This window comes from Perognathus longimembris, chromosome 11, assembly GCF_023159225.1.
Source record: "Perognathus longimembris pacificus isolate PPM17 chromosome 11, ASM2315922v1, whole genome shotgun sequence".
Taxonomy (NCBI): domain Eukaryota; kingdom Metazoa; phylum Chordata; class Mammalia; order Rodentia; family Heteromyidae; genus Perognathus; species Perognathus longimembris.
The window spans coordinates 67636590-67656875 of record NC_063171.1 but is presented as its reverse complement, the minus strand read 5'-3'; the positions used below and the strand labels follow the sequence as shown (position 1 = coordinate 67656875).

The window sequence follows — 20286 nt, the reverse complement described above, 5'->3', positions numbered from 1 at the left end:
GGGCTTCATGCATGCTAAGCAAGCACTCTACCACTAGGCCACATTCCCAGCCCCAAAATTAAAATATCTTGACATAAGTTTTAAAATAAAGCACCATCCATCTTCAAGTTGGAGACTGGCTGCTTCTGGACAGCGGAGGCGTCCCCGCAGGAAGTACTCCTGCGTGTGTTTAGAGTGGAAGCTCCACCAGCCCCTCAGCCTCCTTTACACAGTGAAGGGCGTGAACACCCTGGCTAGCAAGGGGTTATTATAAGACAAAGTCTTTTGCCTTATTTCAGGGGTTCAGGGCCAACCCTGGGTTAAAATACAAAATGGAATTTTGAGAAAAGTTCTGCTTAGACTGTGAAAATGAAAAGAAACTTGAAGCTGATGACAGGGATAGAGCCAGGGAAAGAATGACAAGCCCATTTACAGACGGGCCACTTGGAACAACACCTGGCTAGTACTGTACAACACAGGCCCAAACGAAAACCATCTTTCCAGTGACAACTCTTTATTATTCAACTTAGGCAAACAGTCCAAAATCAGTGTGGATGGGTAAGAAACCAGGCTAAAATAGAAAAAAAAAAAAAGTGGGATCCACTTAGCCAAAGCTCACACACACTGCAGAGCAACTCGCTGGCGGAGACTCGACGCCACCAGGGCAAGGCCCACGGGCCGGGCTGAGCGCCTCCCCGGGACCCGTTAGCCACACCAACAGGGAGACCTGCTGCCAGCTCCCTGCTCACCACCCGAGCCTACCAGGAGCACGTCAGTGAAAAAGTGAGGCGAAGGTTAGTTTTCTTTCATAAAAGCAATAAAATCAGCTGAGATTTGAAGTTCAGAGTAAGTTAGTACAATCTCCTGCCTTTAATGTGTAGATTTTACACTTTGACAATCATCTCCACATACAGTCAGACAGGCTCATAGAAGAATCTCACGTATCACATACAGGAGCTGTTAATTCATGCATTTAGTGACTTCACTTCTTCAACTGTTTAGACCTCAGAGCTGCTAATGACACTAAATTCAATGCCATGCTGGTTGAGTCTGTCAATCAACCTGGTTCTGGAGAAGGCGGCTCCGGGTGTGAAGACCCCGCCCCTGTAACACAGGAACGAGAGAAACAGTGATAGGGCCCCTCATCAGTGCAAGCCCTGCCCCACCCCACCGCCCACCCCTGCCCAGACCAGCTAGCACTTCAGGGCGCAACTCCTGAAAACCTGAGTCTTCACTCTACTGAGGTGGCTCTTCACGTGCTGGCCCTAAAGCCAGCAAAGGACAAAGAGCCACTTAGTGAGAAGGAAGCAGAGCTCCGCCCGCCCGCCCGCCCTGCAGAGACGGCTCCACTGTGGCGCTGCTGCCTGAGGAGCCAAGATCTCACTGCAGCCGGCTCAGCTCCATGCGGTTCCCGAAATAGAACAGTGAGCACGGGTAAGGCCCAAGGTGCACATGTTCTTGTGTGTGTATGTGTGCATGGGTGTGTGTGTGTGTGCACATATATATGTAAAATAGATAGATAGATATAAATAAAGGTTTAATCATTTATTTATTTTTTGCCAGTCCTGGGCTTTGGACTCGGGGCCTGAGCACTGTCCCTGGCTTCTTTTGTTCAAGGCTAGCACTCTGCCACTTGAGCCACAGCGCCACTTCCAGCTTTTTCTGTGTATGTGGTGCTGAGGAATGGAACCCAGGGCTTCCTGCATGCTAGACAAGCACTCTACCACTAAGCCACATTCCTGGCCCCAAAATGACTATTTTTATTACTTAATCTTGAATTATGCCTGCATGACCTTTCAGCTGCAAGCCTGTGGCCAGGTTTTGGGGTGGCAGCTAAGTGCTCTATGACGCTGGTTACACCTGCTCCAGAGGCCCATTAGCACTTCCACAGAAATGCAAACGGCTTGAGCCGCTTCAGCAGGAACTGAAGCCCCGGTTACCTGGCTCTCAGTCTTTCTGTCTCCTGCAGTGATTCCCAAAGGCCTATGTTAAACTACATTTGCATGCAGAGAACTACAAATGCTACTATGTGCAGTTCCCAGACCTGTAAATCAATTCAAGATGAGATGGAATATTACACCGACAGAAGCCAGGATAAAACCGGAACCTACCCCTTGGGAAGGTCGGTGACATCATTCAGTAGAGTCATGGCGGCCTGGACCATGGCTATGGGTGTGGCTGCATAGCCAGCCTCTGCAGAAAACAATCAAGGAAAAGCAAAGTGTTTGAGAGAAACACACATAATCCAACGGAGCCGGCAACGGTGGCTCACGCCTGGAATCCTGGCTACTCGGGAGGCCTCGATCTGAGGACCGCAGTTCAAAGCCAGCCATGGGGGCTGGGAATATGGCCTAGTGGCAAGAGCGCTTGCCTCGTATACATGAAGCCTTGGGTTCGATTCCCCAGCACCACATATACAGAAAATGGCCAGAGGTGGCGCTGTGGCTCAAGTGGCAGAGTGCTAGCCTTGAGCTGAAGAGTTCAGGGACAGTGCTCAGGCCCTGAGTCCAAGGCCCAGGACTGGCCTGTCTCAGTCTGTGAGACTCTTGTCTCCAATTAATCACCAGGAAACCAGAAGTGGCACTGTGGCTCAAGTGGTAGAGCGCTAGCTTTGAGCTGAAGAGCTCAGGGACAAGGCCTAGGCCTAGAGTTCAAACCCCACAACTGACCATAAATCAATAAATGAAATGAAATGAAATGAAACGAAGATCCTTACCAAACTTTACTTTAGGTTGGAATTTATTTGTTACTTTATGTTTTTGTCAGTCAGGGGGCTTAAACTCAAGGCCTGGGTGCTGTCCACTTTTTTGCTCAAGGCTAGTGTTCTACCATTTTGAGCCACAGTTCCACTCTGTCTCACAGGACTTTCCTGCCTAGGCTGGCTTTGAACTGTGATCTTCAGATCTCTGTCTCTTGAGTAGCTAGGATTATGGGCAGGAGCCACCAGCAGCTGGCTCGGAATTTATTTTTCTTTTTGGTAGTACTAGGGTTTGACCTCAGGGCCTCCGCTTTGAACCACGGCTCCCTGAGCCTCTAGCTCTTTTTGCGTCACTTACTAAGATGAGGTCTTACACTGCCTGGGCTGGCTTCTGGCACAATCCTGCCACCTGTGCCCTCGACTCAGTGGAACCGCAGGCACGCACCACTTCACCTTGTGCCAGCAGTGTTTTCAATACTCTGGTCCCTTGTTAAACAACATAGGACAGACTGGATATCCCTTATCCAAAAGGCTTGGGATTTGTGTTTTTCAACTTTTGAAATACTTGGATACCCACATACATGTACATATGAAGATTATCATGGGGACGAGAACCAAGTCCAACCACAAAACGAGTAGCACTTCCCCTGTGCTCTTGTTGGTGCTCAGAAAGTTTTGGATTTTGGAGCATTTCAAATTTCAGACCATCAGATTAAAGATGCAACTTCTATCTAATCCTATTTAATCCTGTCTTTCTGCCGTTTTATGTATGTATGTATCTATCTATCTATCTATTATGTGGGTCATAGGGATTGAATTTACGGTCTGGACAGGGATTGAACTCAGGGACTGGGCACTGTCCTTGAGCTTGTTTGCTCAAGGCTAGAGAGCTACAACTATCTCTCCAGCTTTTTGGTGGCTAATTGGAGATAAGTCTCAAGGACTTTCCTGCACTGGCTGGCTTCCCATTATCCTAGACCTCAGCCTCCTAAGCAGCTAGGATTGCAGGCCATTGGCATCCAGCTCAACCCATAGTTGATACTAAGTATCAAGTTTTAGACACTGTGTCTGCTAAGTGCTTTAAATCTACTAAACTCACTTAACTTTCACAATAACATAGTGCTGGGTTTAACTCCGTTTTACAGATGAGGATGCTTCACTTTGTCCAAGCTCACAATCGGCAGGCATTGAGCCTGGCAGTAGTTGCTGGCCCAGCCTCTTCCCAGCCCGTGTCCTGCCCTGGCACTGTTCTTAGCAATAACTGAAGCCTCCTGTTTGTCTCTTCATATATCCAACTGACCCCTGCGTTCAGATACTTTACTTTCACAAAAGCAATGGTTGATATCATGGAGAAACTGACTAAACCCAAGTAACTTAAAAAAATGACATTAGAGGGCTGGGAATGTGGTCTAGTGGTAAAGCGCTCGCCTCATATACATGAAGCCCTGGGTTTGATTCCTCAGCACCACATATATAGAAAAAAGTGGGAAGTGGCGCTGTGGCTCAAGAGGTAGAGTGCTAGCCTTGAGCAAAAAGAAGCCAGGGACAGTGCTCAGGCCCTGAGTTCACGACCTAGGACTGGCAACAGAAACAAAAAAACAAAACAAAACAAAAAAATGACATTAGCATTCATAATGCTAGGTGGGAAATCTGAAAAGGAAGCAAGATGTACTAACTTCCCTGTCATCTGGCTTGATCAATACACACACATACATACACACATACACACACACATACACACACACATACATACACACACACACACACACACAAACACACACACATACACACCCTGTCCATCCATCAGGACAATGGTATTTAAACCTTAATATATAAATGGCTCATCTCTGTATAGTTCCCTAAAATTTACAGCAGAAGTTCTCCATGTATTTGGACAATAGACTTGTTGTGGGGAGGGGAGGGAGGATAGTCCGAGGGCTTGAAAATTCACAGCCTAGGGACTGTTTCTAATTTTTTTTTTCCCTCGAGGCTGGCACTCTACCACTTGATCCACAGCTTGGCTTCTGGCATTTTGGTGATTGATTGGAGATTAGAATCTCATGAACTTTCCTGCCTGGCCTGGCTTCAAACACAGGTCCTTGGATCTCAACTTCCTGTAGAGGTGTGAGTCACTGGCACTTGGCTAAGAGATCTTTTTTTGTTTTTGCCAGTCCTGGGTCTTGAACTCAGGGCCTGAGCGCTATCTTTGAGCGTTCATGATCAAGAATATAGGATTCTCATGGCTTTTCTGCCAGGGATGGCTTTGAACCGCAATCCTCTCATCTCAGCTTTCCGAGTAGCTAGGTAGGATTACAGGCGTGAGTCACCAGTGCTCAGCTCCAACAGGTACTTTGCAAAGCACAACATAGTTTACAAGCCACAGCAGGGTGTGCAGAGACTCATGAAATCCTGGACTCCAGACTGACTGGTATTTTAGTTATACAACTTAAGTATGAGACTGAAACAGCTAAGACACCAATGAGCTCCTTTTCTTAATAACAATTCTAATTTGCCAATCCTTAAATTTGAATTAAGGAGTGTGGAGGGTTCATGCCTGTAATCCTACTTGTTAGGAAAATGGAGGATAAAGGAAGGAAATAGGCTGGATTTGGTCTTCACCTAGGGAAGACTGAGCCCGGCCTTCCTTCCTTTCTCCTCCATTTTTCTAATACCAGCTACTTAGGAGGCTGAAATCTGAGGATCCTAGTTCAAAGGCAGCCCAGGCAGGAAAATCTGTGAATGCTTATCTCCAATTAACCATCAGAAAACCAGAAGTGGCGCTGTGACTCAAAGTGGTAGAGTTCTAACCTTGAGCAAAACAGTTCAGAGATAGTACCTAGGCCCTGAGTTCAAGCCCCACACAACAGAAAAGAAAAAAGAAAATAAAATTGAGCTATTGAATGGCAATGAAAAAAAAGGGAAAGAATACATTAATAAAGTTGGCTTATATTGATAATTTCAACGCTTTTCTGGTAATTTCAAATTACTTGAATAATCCATACATGCAAATGTATTTCTGAAACAATTATGATTTAAAAGAATATACTTCAATAGCATATTGTTTAAGGTAATACAAAACATCTATTCTTAAGTCATGCAAAATACCTGGTCCTTTCACCTGAGTACAAATTTTGACATTTGGTTTGTTCTTCTCAGCAGTAATGCCTTGGCTGTATCCTTGACCAAAGAATGTCATTGTAAATGATGACCCATCGATCTGTGAGAGAGAATGGAAAAGGCTCAATAAATAAATACATTCTGGGGGCTGGGAAGGTGGCCTAGTGGCAAGGGTGCTTGCCTCATATACATGAAGCCCTGGTTCAATTCCTCAGCACCACACATATGGAAAAGGCCAGAAGTGTCGCTGTGGCTCAAGTGGCAGAGTGCTAACCTTGAGCAAAAAGAAACCAGGGATAGTGCTCAGGCCCTGAGTTCGAGCCCCGGGACTGGCAATAAATAAATAAATAATAAAAAATATGGTCTGTCCTCTAGAAACACAGTACGATGACCCATTATTTTACTTCACATAATTTCCAGATAAAAATATTAGTTTTTTTGCGTTTTTTTTTTTTTTTTGCCAGTCTTGGGGTTTGAACTCAGGGCCTGAGCACTGTCCCTGAGCTTCTTTTGCTCAAGGCTAGCTCTCTAGCACTTGAGCCACAGCATCACTTCTGCCTTTTTCTGTTTATGTGGTGTTGAGGAATCGAACCCAGGGCTTCATGCATGCTAGGCAAGCACTCTACCACTAAGCCACATCCCCAGGCCCAATATTAGCATTTTATCTGTCACATATCCTGTCATCCTTTGAGCATGGGATATCAGAATGGCTGTTGTGTTGGGGGTGGGGAAGTGGCTTATAAAATGTTGTGCCATCGAGGCCCACAGCAGTGGGGACTGGATTGCAGACATCTGGCATTAACTATCTGCCTGAAGTGTCAAGACAAAAACAGAAAGCAAGCCATAGAAACTTGGGCTTGAAGCACAGATAGAATTTTGCACTACTTAAAACAGGTAAAAATCCAATTCTATCAATTAAGTTCTTGTAGACTTAGCATCTTTTACAATCACTGAATTCAGGAATAAGGTGAAAGGTTGCTGTTTAGTAAATATTGGTTAGCCATTGGTTGTCACTTTAGGCCCAAAGATTAAAACAGAATACAAAGCTTGAAGATTTACTGAGGAGGGGCTGGGAATATGGCCTAGTGGCAAGAGTGCTTGTCTCCTACACATGAAGCTCTCGGTTCGATTCCCCAGCACCACATATATGGAAAACGGCCAGAAGGGGCGCTGTGGCTCAGGTGGCAGAGTGCTAGCCTTGAGCAGGAAGAAACGAGGGACAGTGCTCAGGCCCTGAGTCCAAGGCCCAGGACTGGCTAAAAAAAAAAAAAAAAAAAGATTTACTGAGGAAATGTCTAAACAGACCAACTAGCAGCCTGAGATGTGAGCTAAGGGCCACAGCAGCGCAGAGGAGGGCACTACATCTCCTGGGTTAGGGAGCAGACTGTAAAAGGTATATATCCACTCATTCTAACAGTTTATCACATCAAAAAGCAGGGCAGACTCCAGAAAGGAGAACCACTGTTATTTAATGGCACAGAAGGATGCGTAGCATGGAGTATGGAGAACCTAGAATTCTAGACATGAGGTCAAGGTCAGACATGGGCCATGCTGTCCCCTCCCTTGCCGTGCCACATGTGGGTGAGTGACAACTTTGGTGCAGGCCAGGCACACGTTCAGCTTCAAAACTATTTTCTACAGTCTTGGAGTTGGGGGCTCCAAGCTGTCAGAGGTGAGTGAAAAGTAAAACTTAGCCGGGCACCAGTGGCTCAGGCCTGGCATCCTAGCTACTCAGGAGGCTGAGATCTGCGGAGCGCAGTTCAGAGCCAGCCCCGGCAGGAAAGTCTGTGAGACGCCTTTCTCCAGTTAAACAGCCAAAAAAGTAAGCTGGAACTGGAGCTGTCACTCAAATGGTAGAGCACCATCCTTGAGTGAAAAATCCAAGCAAGACCTTAAGGTCCCGAGGTCAAGCCCCAGTAAGGACATAAAACAAACAAAAAGTAGCAAACATGAGTGAGGATATGAAGAAACTGGAATAAACTTCTGGGCTGCTGGTGGGAAGGTCAAAGGGTGCAACTATGGGGAACAGTGTAATAGTTCCTTAAGAAAAGACAAGTAGGGGCTGGGGATATAGCCTAGTGGCAAGAGTGCCTGCCTCGGATACACGAGGCCCTAGGTTCGATTCCCCAGCACCACATATACAGAAAACGGCCAGAAGCGGCGCTGTGGCTCAAGTGGCAGAGTGCTAGCCTTGAGCAAAAAGAAGCCAGGGACAGTGCTCAGGCCCTGAGTCCAAGGCCCAGGACTGGCCAAAAAAAAAAAAAAAAGACAAGTAAAATTAACATATGGCCAAGCAATGCACTTGTGTGTATACACTTCAGGGGGTTAGAGTGAGGTTCTGAAGAAGTATTTGTGCATTTGTGCATGGTTCACAATAACCAAACCTACATGTAAGGCAATTGGCTCAGATGAATGGAAAAACAAAATGGGTTGTACACATGCAATGGATTATCCAGCCTTGGAAAGGACAGAAGTTCTGACACATGTTTCCATATGAACAAACCTTGAGGGCATTGTGCTAAATGAATTAGGCCAGACACAGGACAAATACTGTGTGATTTTATTTACATGAGGAAGTTGAGTAATCAAATCATACCACCGCCCAGGCAGAAAAGTCTGTGATGCTCTACATCTCCAATTAACCAGCAAAAAGCCAGAAGTGGAAGCTGTGGCTCAAGCGGTAGAGCACTAGCCATGAGCAAAAGTCTCGGGACTAGTTCATGCACACACATGTGCATACACACATACCACCATACCACACAGACAAGTCACTGAGAGAAGTTAGAGGCATGATTAATGAGAAGTAAAAGAATCAGCAAGACATGCTAGAATTGCCCTGGTGGAGGGAGGAGTGTGCAATCTGTGGTGCGACTGTCTGCTGAGCACTGAAGTGCCTGGTGAAAAGAGACAAGGGTAAGTGGCTAAGGCCTACACTGGATTGGGACTAGTAAGGTAAATGGTAGAAAATGAGGCAGTCATAGTATTGATGTTATTGAACACATGGAAATTAAATTTTTTTTTTTTTTTGGCCAGTCCTGGGCCTTGGACTCAGGGCCTGAGCACTGTCCCTGGCTTCTTTTTTGCTCAAGGCTCGCACTCTGCCACTTGAGCCACAGCGCCACTTCTGGCCATTTTCTGTATATGTGGTGCTGGGGAATCGAACCCAGGGCCTCATGTATACAAGGCAAGCACTCTTGCCACTAGGCCATATTCCCAGCCCCGGAAATTAATTTTATCTGCCATGAGAATCTTAGACTGTATGGACAAGAAAGTAAAACTTAGGAGTAAGGAAGAAATCTAAAAGAAGAAAAATAGAGTTGGGCTGGGAATATGGCTCAGTGGTGGAGTGCTTGCCTAGCCTGCATGAAGCCCTGGGTTCAATTCCTCAGCACCACATAAACAGAAAAAGCCAGAAATGGTGCTGTGGCTCAAGTGGTAAGAGTGCTAGCCTTGAGCAAAATAAGTTTAGGGACAGTGCCCAGGACTTGAGTTCAAGCCCCAGGACTGGCAAAAAGAAAAAAAAAAGAAAAATAGAGGAGTCAAAATAATTGATATCTCTGTGAAGTAAGGAGAGACGTTTTGGAGTCAGATGGCGAGTGCCTGTCCCCGCCAGTCCGCCATGGTGAGGTGCTCAGCCTCTCTCTACTGTGCTTCGGATCCTGTAGGGCGCAGACAATAAGACCCACTTCCGAGGGACGTAGGAAATGCGAGGTCATTCAAGGATCTAAGTTATGTAAAGAGCAGGGAAGAATATCTAAAATACGGACAGGGGGTGCCCCACCAACTCTTGGATATTATTGTCCCTGCACTAAATAAAAATTACTTTGGAGACCTGGATATAAAAGAAAGGCTTACCTGTTTTTGTGTTGGACCTTGTTTTGAAAAATAACCAAAGGAGAAGAGCCATGGGAACTAAAAGGAAGGGGAAAAAAGCCCTCAGTGATGGTTTTAAACTCCATGAGAAATACATTTAGTAAGCTAATTTCATACAATCTTACTTTTATGAGAAGTTGTCTTCCGATGCCAAACCTCACAAAGAATAAGAAGAAAAGTCCAGCAAACATCAGCTTAATAACAGAGGTGATGCCTCCCACAGAAACATAGGCAGCATACTGAACCTAGGTTGAGAGGGAACAGTTAGAAAGGACACCTGCCTTGGAGACTGTGTGAAATCAGCAGCTTCTTCACTGACTCCACCACAAACAAGCACCCGCTGCTCCATTCTATCACTACATTACATTCTGAAAGCTTGCTCAAAACCACACTTTGGGAGACTCTGCTTTAAAGAAATTGTAATGGTAAAGAAATGGTAATTAGGGCTGGGGATATGGCCTAGTGGCAAGAGTGCTTGCCTCGTATACTTGAAGCCCTGGGTTCGATTCCTCAGCACCACATATACAGAAAATGGCCAGAAGGGGTGCTGTGGCTCAGGTGGCAGAGTGCTAGCCTTGAGCAAAAAGAAGCCAGGGACAGTGCTCAGGCCCTGAGTCCAAGTCCCAGGACTGGCAAAAAAAAAAAAAAAAAAAAAAAAAAAGAAATGGTAATTAGCTTCCCCTACTGGAGTAACAAAGACCCCATAATCTGCAACATGCCTGAGCTAAGGAATATAGGCTATGCTTGAACTACTCTGATGATAAAATACCCACTACCTTTTGACCTGACATTAGGTTCCTCTTGTCTGGGCAGTGGGAGGGACCACTTCCTTCACAAAAAGCCTGTGCTGGTACCCCAGGTGCAGTACAGACACCAGAGCGAGCGTATCATATGATACGTAATATGTCAAATTTTATATAATACATAAATTATGTAACATACACAATGTTAGATATATTATTTAATATGTTATATATTACATGTAAGATGTATAATTTTGTAATGTTACAGGAGGAGTGTTCTAGTGGCTGTAGGCAGGGACACTCCAGGATTTCCTGAGGTGAATCTGCTGTCAAGTCAAATGTGAATCACAGGGTCTGGCTACTACCATGCACATAAAATGCAAAGTTCCCAACCCTGTGACTCTGTCATTTCTAGAGCTGAAATTCGGTCTGGGCTCTTTTTTTGTTTCATAAATATAAAATAAAATCCACATTACATACATAGGGAAACAAACGCACAGCATACTTTCTATTAATAAACAAATCACATGTTCTTACTGGTGGTTCCTCCAAATATTCATGCAAGTAACGCTGAGTCCGTCTCACAACAGAGGCATCAGATCCCCAGAAAGGAATGGTGTATGTGTTGAGTTCTTTACAAAACGAAATTGGCCACCTACAAAACAGACCCAGTTACAGTGATCACTATTTCAACTGGTAAATTCCTTCGTTCCCTTCCTCCATCCCTCTGCCCCTCCCACTTCCCTTCCTTTCCCCCACCTTCTCTCCTTCTCTTCTTTTTTTTTTTTTTTTTTTTTTGCCAGTTTTGGGGCTTTGACTCAGGGCCTGAGCACTGTCCCTGGCTTCTTTTTTGCCCAAGGCTAGCACTCTGCCACTTGAGCCACAGCGCCCGTTCTGGCCATTTTCTGTATACATGGTGCTGGGGAATCAAACCTAGGGCTTCATGTATGGGAGGCAAGCACTCTACCACTAGGCCATATTCCCAGCCCGCCCCCCCTTCTTTCTTTGAAACAAGGTCTTGCTACATAGCACACTCAAGATGCTCCTACCTCTGCCCGAGTGCTGTGATTACAGGTGTGTGCCCCTGTGACCGGCTCACTTGGTAAATTCCTAAATTAAAAAGTCAGTAATTTGGCTGGTCCCTGGAGGCTCACGCCTATAAGTCTAGCTACTCAGGAGGCTGAGATTTGAGGAGGTAATCCTAGTGATTTAGAAGGCTGAGATTTGAGGATGACAGTTCAAAGCGAGCCCAGGCAGGAAAGTCCATGAGACTCTTATCTCCAATTAACCAGCAGAAAACAAAGTGGAGCTGTGGTTCAAGGTGGTAAAGTGCTAGCCTTGAGCAAAGGGGCTCAGGGACAGCTCCCAGGCCCGAGTTCAAGTCCCATGACTGATTTAAGAAAAAGTCAGTCACTTTTCTCAGAGCAATTAATAACAATGAAGTTAGCAAGCATGCTTTTAATTTATTTTTTTATTTTATTTTTCATAAGGAGTTTTATTAGTGGGGCCATAGTTCCCATGGGAGAGGGAGCTACATGGCGTCTGCCCATGCTTTTAATTTAAACTTATGTTTATAGGTCTTCCTTTGCTTTCACAAGTATCTACACCCAAATAAGTAACAAGTAATGTCATATTCTTCACATCACACTTACATGTACTTCAACTCTTTTACCCCATCAAATTTCCTCAGTATTGTTTTAAAAACACTCCTCTTATCGCCAATTAACCACCAAAAAGCTAGAAGTGAAGCTGTGGCTCAAGTGGTAGAGCACTAGCCTTGAGGAAAAAAAAAAAAAAGCTCAGAGATGGTGCCCAGGCCCTGAATTCAAATCCCAAGATAGGCACAAAAACAAAAAAAACACTCTGGGGCCTGGCTCCAGTGGCTGATGCCTGTTATCTTAGCAGTTCAGGAGGCTAAAGTATGAGGATGTGGTTTGAAGCCCGCCCAGGTAGGAAAGTTCATGAGATGCTTATCTCCAATTGAATGGGGGCGGGGGGGGGGGGGGAGGAGAGGGAGAAGAAAGCTGGAAGTGTAGCTGTGGCTCAAGTGGTACAGAACTAGCCTTGAGCAAAAAACATTCAGGGACAGGCAGCACCAAGCCTGGAACAATAAATAAATAATAATAATAATAAACCCAACATTCCCCTATTGGCTATTTGTCATGTCAGAACTACTAATGAGCTTAATGCATGCTATGGTCATTGTACTTCAAGATCGTAGTTTTGCAGCATAAAATGTAACAGACATTTAATTTTGATACAGTGAGATGTCTTAGGAAATTCACTCTTGAAGGCATTATAAAGTATGTAGGAGGCTATGTCAATGACATTTTACCTTTGAAAATAATGCTGTACTTAATACAAAACTCTGCATGCTTTTCTTAGTGGCATATTTTATTAATAGCCAAGTAAACAATATACAAAATACCCCTGCTCTCTTGAGGTCTCAGCATGGGAGCAGCCACTTTTCTCACAAAAAGAGTACGCTGGTATCCCAGAGAGAGCTTTGCAGCATAAAACTTAACTGACATTTACTTTAGTATGTAGATATACATACTAAAGAACAGATTTCAAATCAACACACCTTTTTTTCAACTTCTGACCAAGGACTGGGACAGGTTTCAGACATGATGCATTTCGCAGTTTTTTCAAACTATTCTTAGTTGCGAAACCATAAATTGCTGACTTCCAAGTGCCATCATGAATACACAGCCCCTGAAAAACACGGAGCAAAAGGGACATGCGTCACGTAACACCAGCTCACGCGGCATCTCACCTGGACGCGCTGTGCCACGTGCACAACACACTCTCCTGGCTCCCACCCCACAGAGGGGTTTGCCAGCTGGCCTCGAGTTTTATAACCACCGTGGCCACGTCAGTCCCCTTAATACCTTCATACGACATGAAATTCACGAATGTAATTTATAATTGAACTCCTGACTTCTCTCTGAGCCCTAGGGATTTGTTTATCTCGCCCACTCACACCACTCCCTGACTTTTCATCCTCACGACACTAGGCTCTCAGTGCCTTCGCTTCCAGCATCACCTCGGAGCCCAGTGAGAAAAATGAGTAGCAGGAGGGGGAGCAGATGCAGATAGATTTCTTGAACATATCAATATACGGCAGACCTTTTTTTTTTTTTTTTGCCAGTCCTAGGGCTTGAACTCACGGCCTGAGCACTGTCCCTGACTTCTTTTTGCTCAAGGCTAGCACTCTACCACTTGAGCCAAAACGCCACTTCTGGCTTTTTTCTATATATGTGGTGCTGACGAATTGAACCCAGGGCCTCATGTATACGAGGCAAGCACTCTTGCCACTAGGCCATATCCCCAGCCCCCAAGTGGTCTTTTAATTTTAGGTTATATGATAGTTTAAATACCTATCTTCTGAATATACATATGAATTATGGCTTTTCTTCTTTTTATTAACCTTGTATAAATGAACAAAGTCACCTACTAAGATTCAAAACTAACTTCGTAGGCAGGTACGGTGGCTTATGGCTGTAATCCTAGCACTGGGGAGGCAGTGACAGGAGGATTCCAAACTCAAGGCCAACCTGGATTACATAGCCAAGATTGGAATCAGTCTGGGCTACACAGATTGTCTCAAACAAAACGTGACAACAACAACAAACAGGTAAAGAGGAATGAGTGGGGAAGACATGAAGATTTATTCTATTATTAAAAAGCAGAATAAGAAGGCTTAAGTAGTGGAACACCTGCCTCAGCAAGCACAAGACCCTGAAAACGAGCTCCAGAACTGCCAGTCCTGGGGCTTGAACTCAGGGCCTGAGCACTGTCCCTGGCTTCTTTTTGCTCAAGGCTAGCACTCTGCCACTTGAGCCACAGCACCACTTCTGACCTTTTCTGTGTATGTGGTGCTGAGGAATCAAACCCAGGGCTTCATGCATGCTAGGAAAGCACTCTACCACTAAGCCACGTTCCCAGCCCCTTTAAATGCTTTTTAAGAGACATACATTACTTCTGAAGGTTTCAGGGAGTCTTTAACTCTGATTTTCTGCATAGGGAGCAAGAAATATTTCCTTTTTCCCCCCTCTTCCTTTCTACTGTACCCATTACTATTAAAATAAATCCTTGCTGAAACTTTAAAAAATACTTTTAGCATTAACTTAAAAACTTAGTACTTAAGAAACAGAAAAACTAACCTCAGGTCCTGAATTTATAGTCAGGAAACTTTCCACAGCAGTCAAAGTACCTAAAGAATACAAGAGTGATAGAGGGTAAAATAAAATAACACCTTACTCATCAGGATAAGTAAAAAATACATTCCTACTTGCTTAGAAACTACTTTTACTAAGCCAGAAAATGTACAAATAACAGTTCTATTACGTTGTTAGACATGGACTTATAAAATTAAAGCCAATTAAACTGACAGAGTTCAGCATAAAGCCTAACTACTAATACAGCCAACATCTTTCTAGTATTTAAATTGACAATGCTAAGAATCTTCCACAATACGCTTTTGATGCATTCTGGAAGGAATACCATGTAGTCCTCAAAATCAGATTATGGGAATTAATTCTGATTTAAACATCCCAATAGCTTATTATATCAACTTACATCAAATGTTTAGAAAAGCCTCTAAAATACTCTTTATAATGGCTTATAAACTATTTAAAGCAAGTCTGTTAGAATACAGTAAAGATACAGTAAGTAGGGCTGGGATGTGGCTCAATGATAGGACTGTGTGTCTAGTATGCACAATGCTTTGGGGCTGAAAGAGAAAGGGAGGTCATTTGTATTAACACTGAACATAATATATACTTAAAGTGGCTAAGCCACTTTATTTTTGAGTTTCTTTGCAATACTAAGGCAAAAGAAAAATCTTATGGGCTCATTCTTAAAACTTGAATGAAATACATATTTTCCTTTTATGACACTGGACATTGTACACAGGGATTCATGCTTGCTAGGCAGGTCTCTGTACTTATGCACCTACGACCCAAAATATATCCACTTTTCTTAGGGCTTGGACTCAGGGCCTGAGCACTGTCCCTGGCTTCTTTTTGCTCAAGGCTAGCACTCTACCACTTGAGCCACAGCGCCACTTCTGGCTTTTTATGTTTATGTGGTGCTGAGGAGTCAAACCCTGGGCTTCATGCATGCTAGGCAAGCACTCTACCACCAAGCCACATTCCCAGCCCCCTTTATCCACTTCTTAACACTGGTTTTAATTCCCAGAAAAAGTAAAATAGGATGTTACAAAGTTGTTACTTTATCAAAAAGATTTTATAGGAGAATAGTACTATGGCCATGGAAATGTCAACTAGTCTGACCACTAACAAAAATAAAGAATAGATCTTGGGGCTGGGCATATGGCCTAGTGGCAAGAGTGCTTGCCTCGTGTACATGAAGCCCTAGGTTCGATTCCCCAGCACCACGTATACAGAAAATGGCCAGAAGTGGCACTGTGGCTCAAGTGGCAGAGTGCTAGCCTTGAGCAAAAAAGAAGCCAGGGACAGTGCTCAGGCCCTGAGTCCAAGCCCCAGGACTGGCCAAAAAAAAAAAAGAATAGATCTTTTTTTGTGTATGGGAGGAAGAGTGGTATGATACTGAGGCTTCAACTCAGGGCCTTGTGTACTAGTTTAGCTTCTTCACTCATAACTGGCACTCTACCATTTGAGTCATGAATGGACTTTGGGCTTTATGCTAGTTAACTGAAAATAAAAGTCATTCAAGTTTGTCTGCCTTGCTCTATGTACCTAGTTTTTCAGACCGGGGCCTCCTTGGTAGCTGGGGTTATAGGTGTGAGACAATGGTGCTGGGCAAGAGTAGATCCTTATGGTGTAACTCACTGAAGGTATTCCTGAGGGTTGCTAAGAGTGTGTGGCCAAGGTATGAGGTTCTATGATGTAACTCTACACACAGAAAATAATACAGCACTGTTATCTGTGGCAGTATACAATGAAGTACTTCCAGGTACTGGTGGCTCACCCCTGTAATCCTGGCTATTCAGGAGACTGAAAGTTGAGGATTGAGGTTAGAAACCAGCCCAGGCAGAAAAAAGTCCATGAGACTCTTCTTAACCACCCAAACATAGAAGTGGAGCTGTGGCTCAAGTGCCAATCTTTTTTTTTTTGCCAGTCCTGGGGCTTGGACTCAGGGCCTGAGCGCCGTCCCTGGCTTCTTTTTGATCAAGGCTAGCACTCTGCCACTTGAGCCACAGCGCCCCTTCTGGCCGTTTTCTGTATATGTGGTGCTGGGGAATTGAACCTAGGGCTTCATGTATGGGAGGCAAGCTCTCTTGCCACTAGGCCATATCCCCAGCCCTTCAAGTGCCAATCTTGATCAGAAAAACTGAGACAGTACAGAGGTCCTGAGTTCAAGCCCAAGTACCAGCACACACACAAAAATACTAATGATGAAATGGACCAACTCAATCAGCTGAGGTACCAGTTAAATATCTCTCTTGTAGGTCTCAATCTGAAAATAAAAATTAACTTGAAAATTATTATTTCTCCCTTCAGAAGAAAAAAAAAAGCCTCATTAAAATAAAAATGATCATCTGGACATGGTGGCTCACACCTGTAATCCCAGCTTCTTAAGAAGCAGTTATAGGGCTGGGGATATGGCCTAGTGGCAAGGGAGCTTGCCTCGTATACATGAGGCCCTGGGTTCAATTCCCCAGCACCACATATACAGAAAACGGCCAGAAGTGGCGCTGTGGCTCAAGTGGCAGAGTGCTAGCCTTGAGCAAAAGGAAGCCAGGGACAGTGCTCAGGCCCTGAGTTCAAGGCCCAGGACTGGCCAAAAAAAAAAAAAAAGCAGTGATAAAGAGGACTGTGGTTCAAGTCCAGCACAGGGGAAAAAAAAAAAAAAAGCATGCCCCTAGTCTCAATCAATAAGCCAAGTGTGATGGCAACTGCAATTGCCTGCCATCCCAAGTTAAGCAGGAGGCCACTAGCAGTGTTCAAGTCCAAGGCAGGACTAGGCAAAATAACCCACAGCACCAAGGGCTGGAGGTGTGAGTCAAGTGAGCGAATGCTTGCTCAGCAAGTATACAAGACCCTGAAGTCAAAACCCATACTGTGGGGGTTGGGGATATAGCCTAGCAGCAAGAGTGCCTGCCTCGGATACACGAGGCCCTAGGTTCGATTCCCCAGCACCACATATACAGAAAACGGCCAGAAGCGGCGCTGTGGCTCAAGTGGCAGAGTGCTAGCCTTGAGCGGGAAGAAGCCAGGGACAGTGCTCAGGCCCTGAGTCCAAGGCCCAGGACTGGCAAAAAAAAAAAAAAAACCCATACTGTGTCATGAGGAACAACCTAAATAAGAAATACAGAGGATTATTGTGAAGAAAACATGTAAACTTCAGATTCTAAGGCATTTTTTTAAAGAAATGAAGACATTTAAGATATTCATGTACATGCTTCACCATTAAATGGTCTTTGCTGTTGCTCTGACACTTACTAGTGAGACTTCCTAAAACTGAAATCAGCAAAGGTGTGAATTCTAACTTTCAAATACTGTTACTACTTTTCATCTCAGATTTTTACAGGATGATGAGTGGCTTCCTTATGTCTTGACCATGACATGGTCTCTTAAAATGTCAATGGATATTCATTTACATTTTCTATAGCAACTTGTATTTGCTTCTTATTTCTCAAGATTGACTCATAGCTGTTTCAGGTGCGTGCTAACTCCCTTGGCCTCTGGCTTATCCATTAACTGTAACTATAACACTTTCTATAAGCTCTAGGACAGTTTCTATCGCCCAAGATTTCTGTCTCAGCTCTGTTCCTAAATGGACACTTTAAAAATACACATGACATGAGCAAATTCTATTGTTTTTAACTGTAGTAATACTTTCTCCTTTTCAAATAACCACTTCAATTTTGTAAACAGGAATAAAAAATGTATAAATTCCATGTTGATTACTTTGCTAGTTAAGAATTCAAAGCTGTGCCCCTGTGGCCCTGCCTGTAATCCTGCCCGCTCAGGAGGCTGAGATCTGAGGAACACAGTTCAAAGCCAGGCCATACAGAAAAGTCCCCATGAGACTTTTAGCTCCAATTAGCCACCACAAAACCAGAAGTGGCACTGTGGCTCAAAGTAGTAGAGTGCTAGCTTTGAGTGAAAAAGCTCAGGGACAGCATCAGGCCCTGAGTTCAAGCCCCATGACCAAAAAGAAAAAACAAACAAACTTTAAAACACTTTTTCTCCTTTATCAGTGCTGAGGATGGAACTCAGAGCTTTGCATGCAGTTGGCGAAGGCTCTCCAACTGAGCTTTACTCCCAACTCAGCCCTTTAATTATAACACATATCTAATCTGTACATTAAAGTGTATTAATTCCTAAACACAGTTTGAATTTATAGTGATTTCTAAGGGTTTTTTATTGAAAAATTTACAGCTACAACTATAAGTAAACTAGGACAAAGAATAATTCCTTATTGTAGAACACTTATGTTACTATCAATTTTATTAAAAGTATAGATATATTAAAAACAAAGCATAGTTTTAATATTGCCCATTTGGTAGCTATTTTCTTTCCCAATTAGTTTTAGTTCATCCAAATTACAAACATAAGGGTCTTCTATTGTTAAGTTCAAGTACTGCTGATTAATAATTACCGTTCATTTTATTTCTGGTATATATTACTCCCAGATCTGCTGGAATGGAGTCAAAGCCAGTGCTTCCAATGATATAAACCCCTTTCTCTGCAGCTTTCTCATGATACTTCCAATACATTAGTTCCAGAAACTAAAAAATTCAGGACAAGAATCTGAATCAGAGTTCATAAAAACACCTACATCAATATTAAATGATTTATCTTTAAAAACAAAGCAATCAGACCGCAAGTGGTAGGACCAGAGAGGTACGGCTCCCTATAGAGTCAAGCTTGAGGCCCTGAGTTCAGTCACCAGCACTGCAAAACTGAAATCCCTAACCAAGAGGGCTCAGCAACAGAATATCAACTTGAAATGCTACCATGTTTTCTTGCATATTCCTTAAGTACTGGCTGCAGGCAACCACATGCCAGGTGTTATGGGCCAGATGATAATATAACTTAATGATTCTATTAATTTTCAGGATAAAAATTTCTTAAAGAAAGTATTAAATATAGAAAACAAAAAATGTAAAAAAAAAAAAAAAGAAAGAAAATCACCCTAGACTGTATTAACCCACACCAATATCACTAATGGCACACAGATGATAGAGACAGTAATCATGCCTGCTTAAACTCCTTTTCTGTTTCTAAGATGACTGGTTTTATTTGCAGTGCTAGGGATTGAAAGCCAAAGCCTCATGCTTTCTTTGTTTTTTTTTTTTGTTTTTGTTGCCAGTTCTGGGGCGTGGACTCAGGGCCTGAGCACTGTCCCTGGCTTTTTTTTTTTTTTCCTCAAGGCTAGCACTCTACCTCTTGAGCCACAGCACCACTTCCGGCTTTTTTCTATATATGTGGTGCTGAGGAATCGAACCCAGGGCTTCATGTATACAAGGCAAGCACTCTTGCCACTAGGCCATATTCCCAGCCCCAAGCCTCATGCTTTCTAAGGAAAGTGTTCTACCATTGAGCTATGTTCCCAGATAAAAACTAATTCTTAGAACAGTTTTAGATTTCAGAAAAGGAAACAGTAGAGTTACCACATACCTGAAATGCAGTTTTCTATTATTAGCACTGTACACATTGTTACACTAATGGGCTGGTACTAACATGTCACTAACAAAGCCATGTTTTTAGTTCAGGCTTTCTTAGTTGTTAGCTAGTGTCCTTGCACTGTTCCTGCTAAGCCACATTCCCAGCGGTAAGTTTTGATATTACTTTTATGTTGCTTATTACAATAACTTAGAAGCTTTTCATCCTTTTCTATGGTCTGAATTATTTTAAATAACACAGACCATTGTTTTAAGTC

General features: G+C 43.6%; 1 protein-coding gene across 1 annotated transcript in view; it reads right to left on the bottom strand.

Annotated features, from left to right (window-relative positions):
* Positions 1-826: 826 nt before the first annotated feature.
* The window catches only part of Sccpdh (saccharopine dehydrogenase (putative)), a 31988-nt gene continuing 12528 nt past the window's right edge, over positions 827-20286 (bottom strand). Inside the window, exons 4-12 of the mRNA XM_048357518.1 lie at positions 19003-19132; positions 14577-14626; positions 12995-13125; positions 10948-11065; positions 9793-9912; positions 9650-9706; positions 5783-5894; positions 2091-2172; positions 827-1083 (exon numbers count right to left, since the gene is read on the bottom strand). Of these exons, the coding sequence (XP_048213475.1) occupies positions 978-1083; positions 2091-2172; positions 5783-5894; positions 9650-9706; positions 9793-9912; positions 10948-11065; positions 12995-13125; positions 14577-14626; positions 19003-19132 (906 nt within the window). The 3' untranslated portion in view covers positions 827-977. The remainder of the gene's footprint in view (positions 1084-2090; positions 2173-5782; positions 5895-9649; positions 9707-9792; positions 9913-10947; positions 11066-12994; positions 13126-14576; positions 14627-19002; positions 19133-20286) is intronic.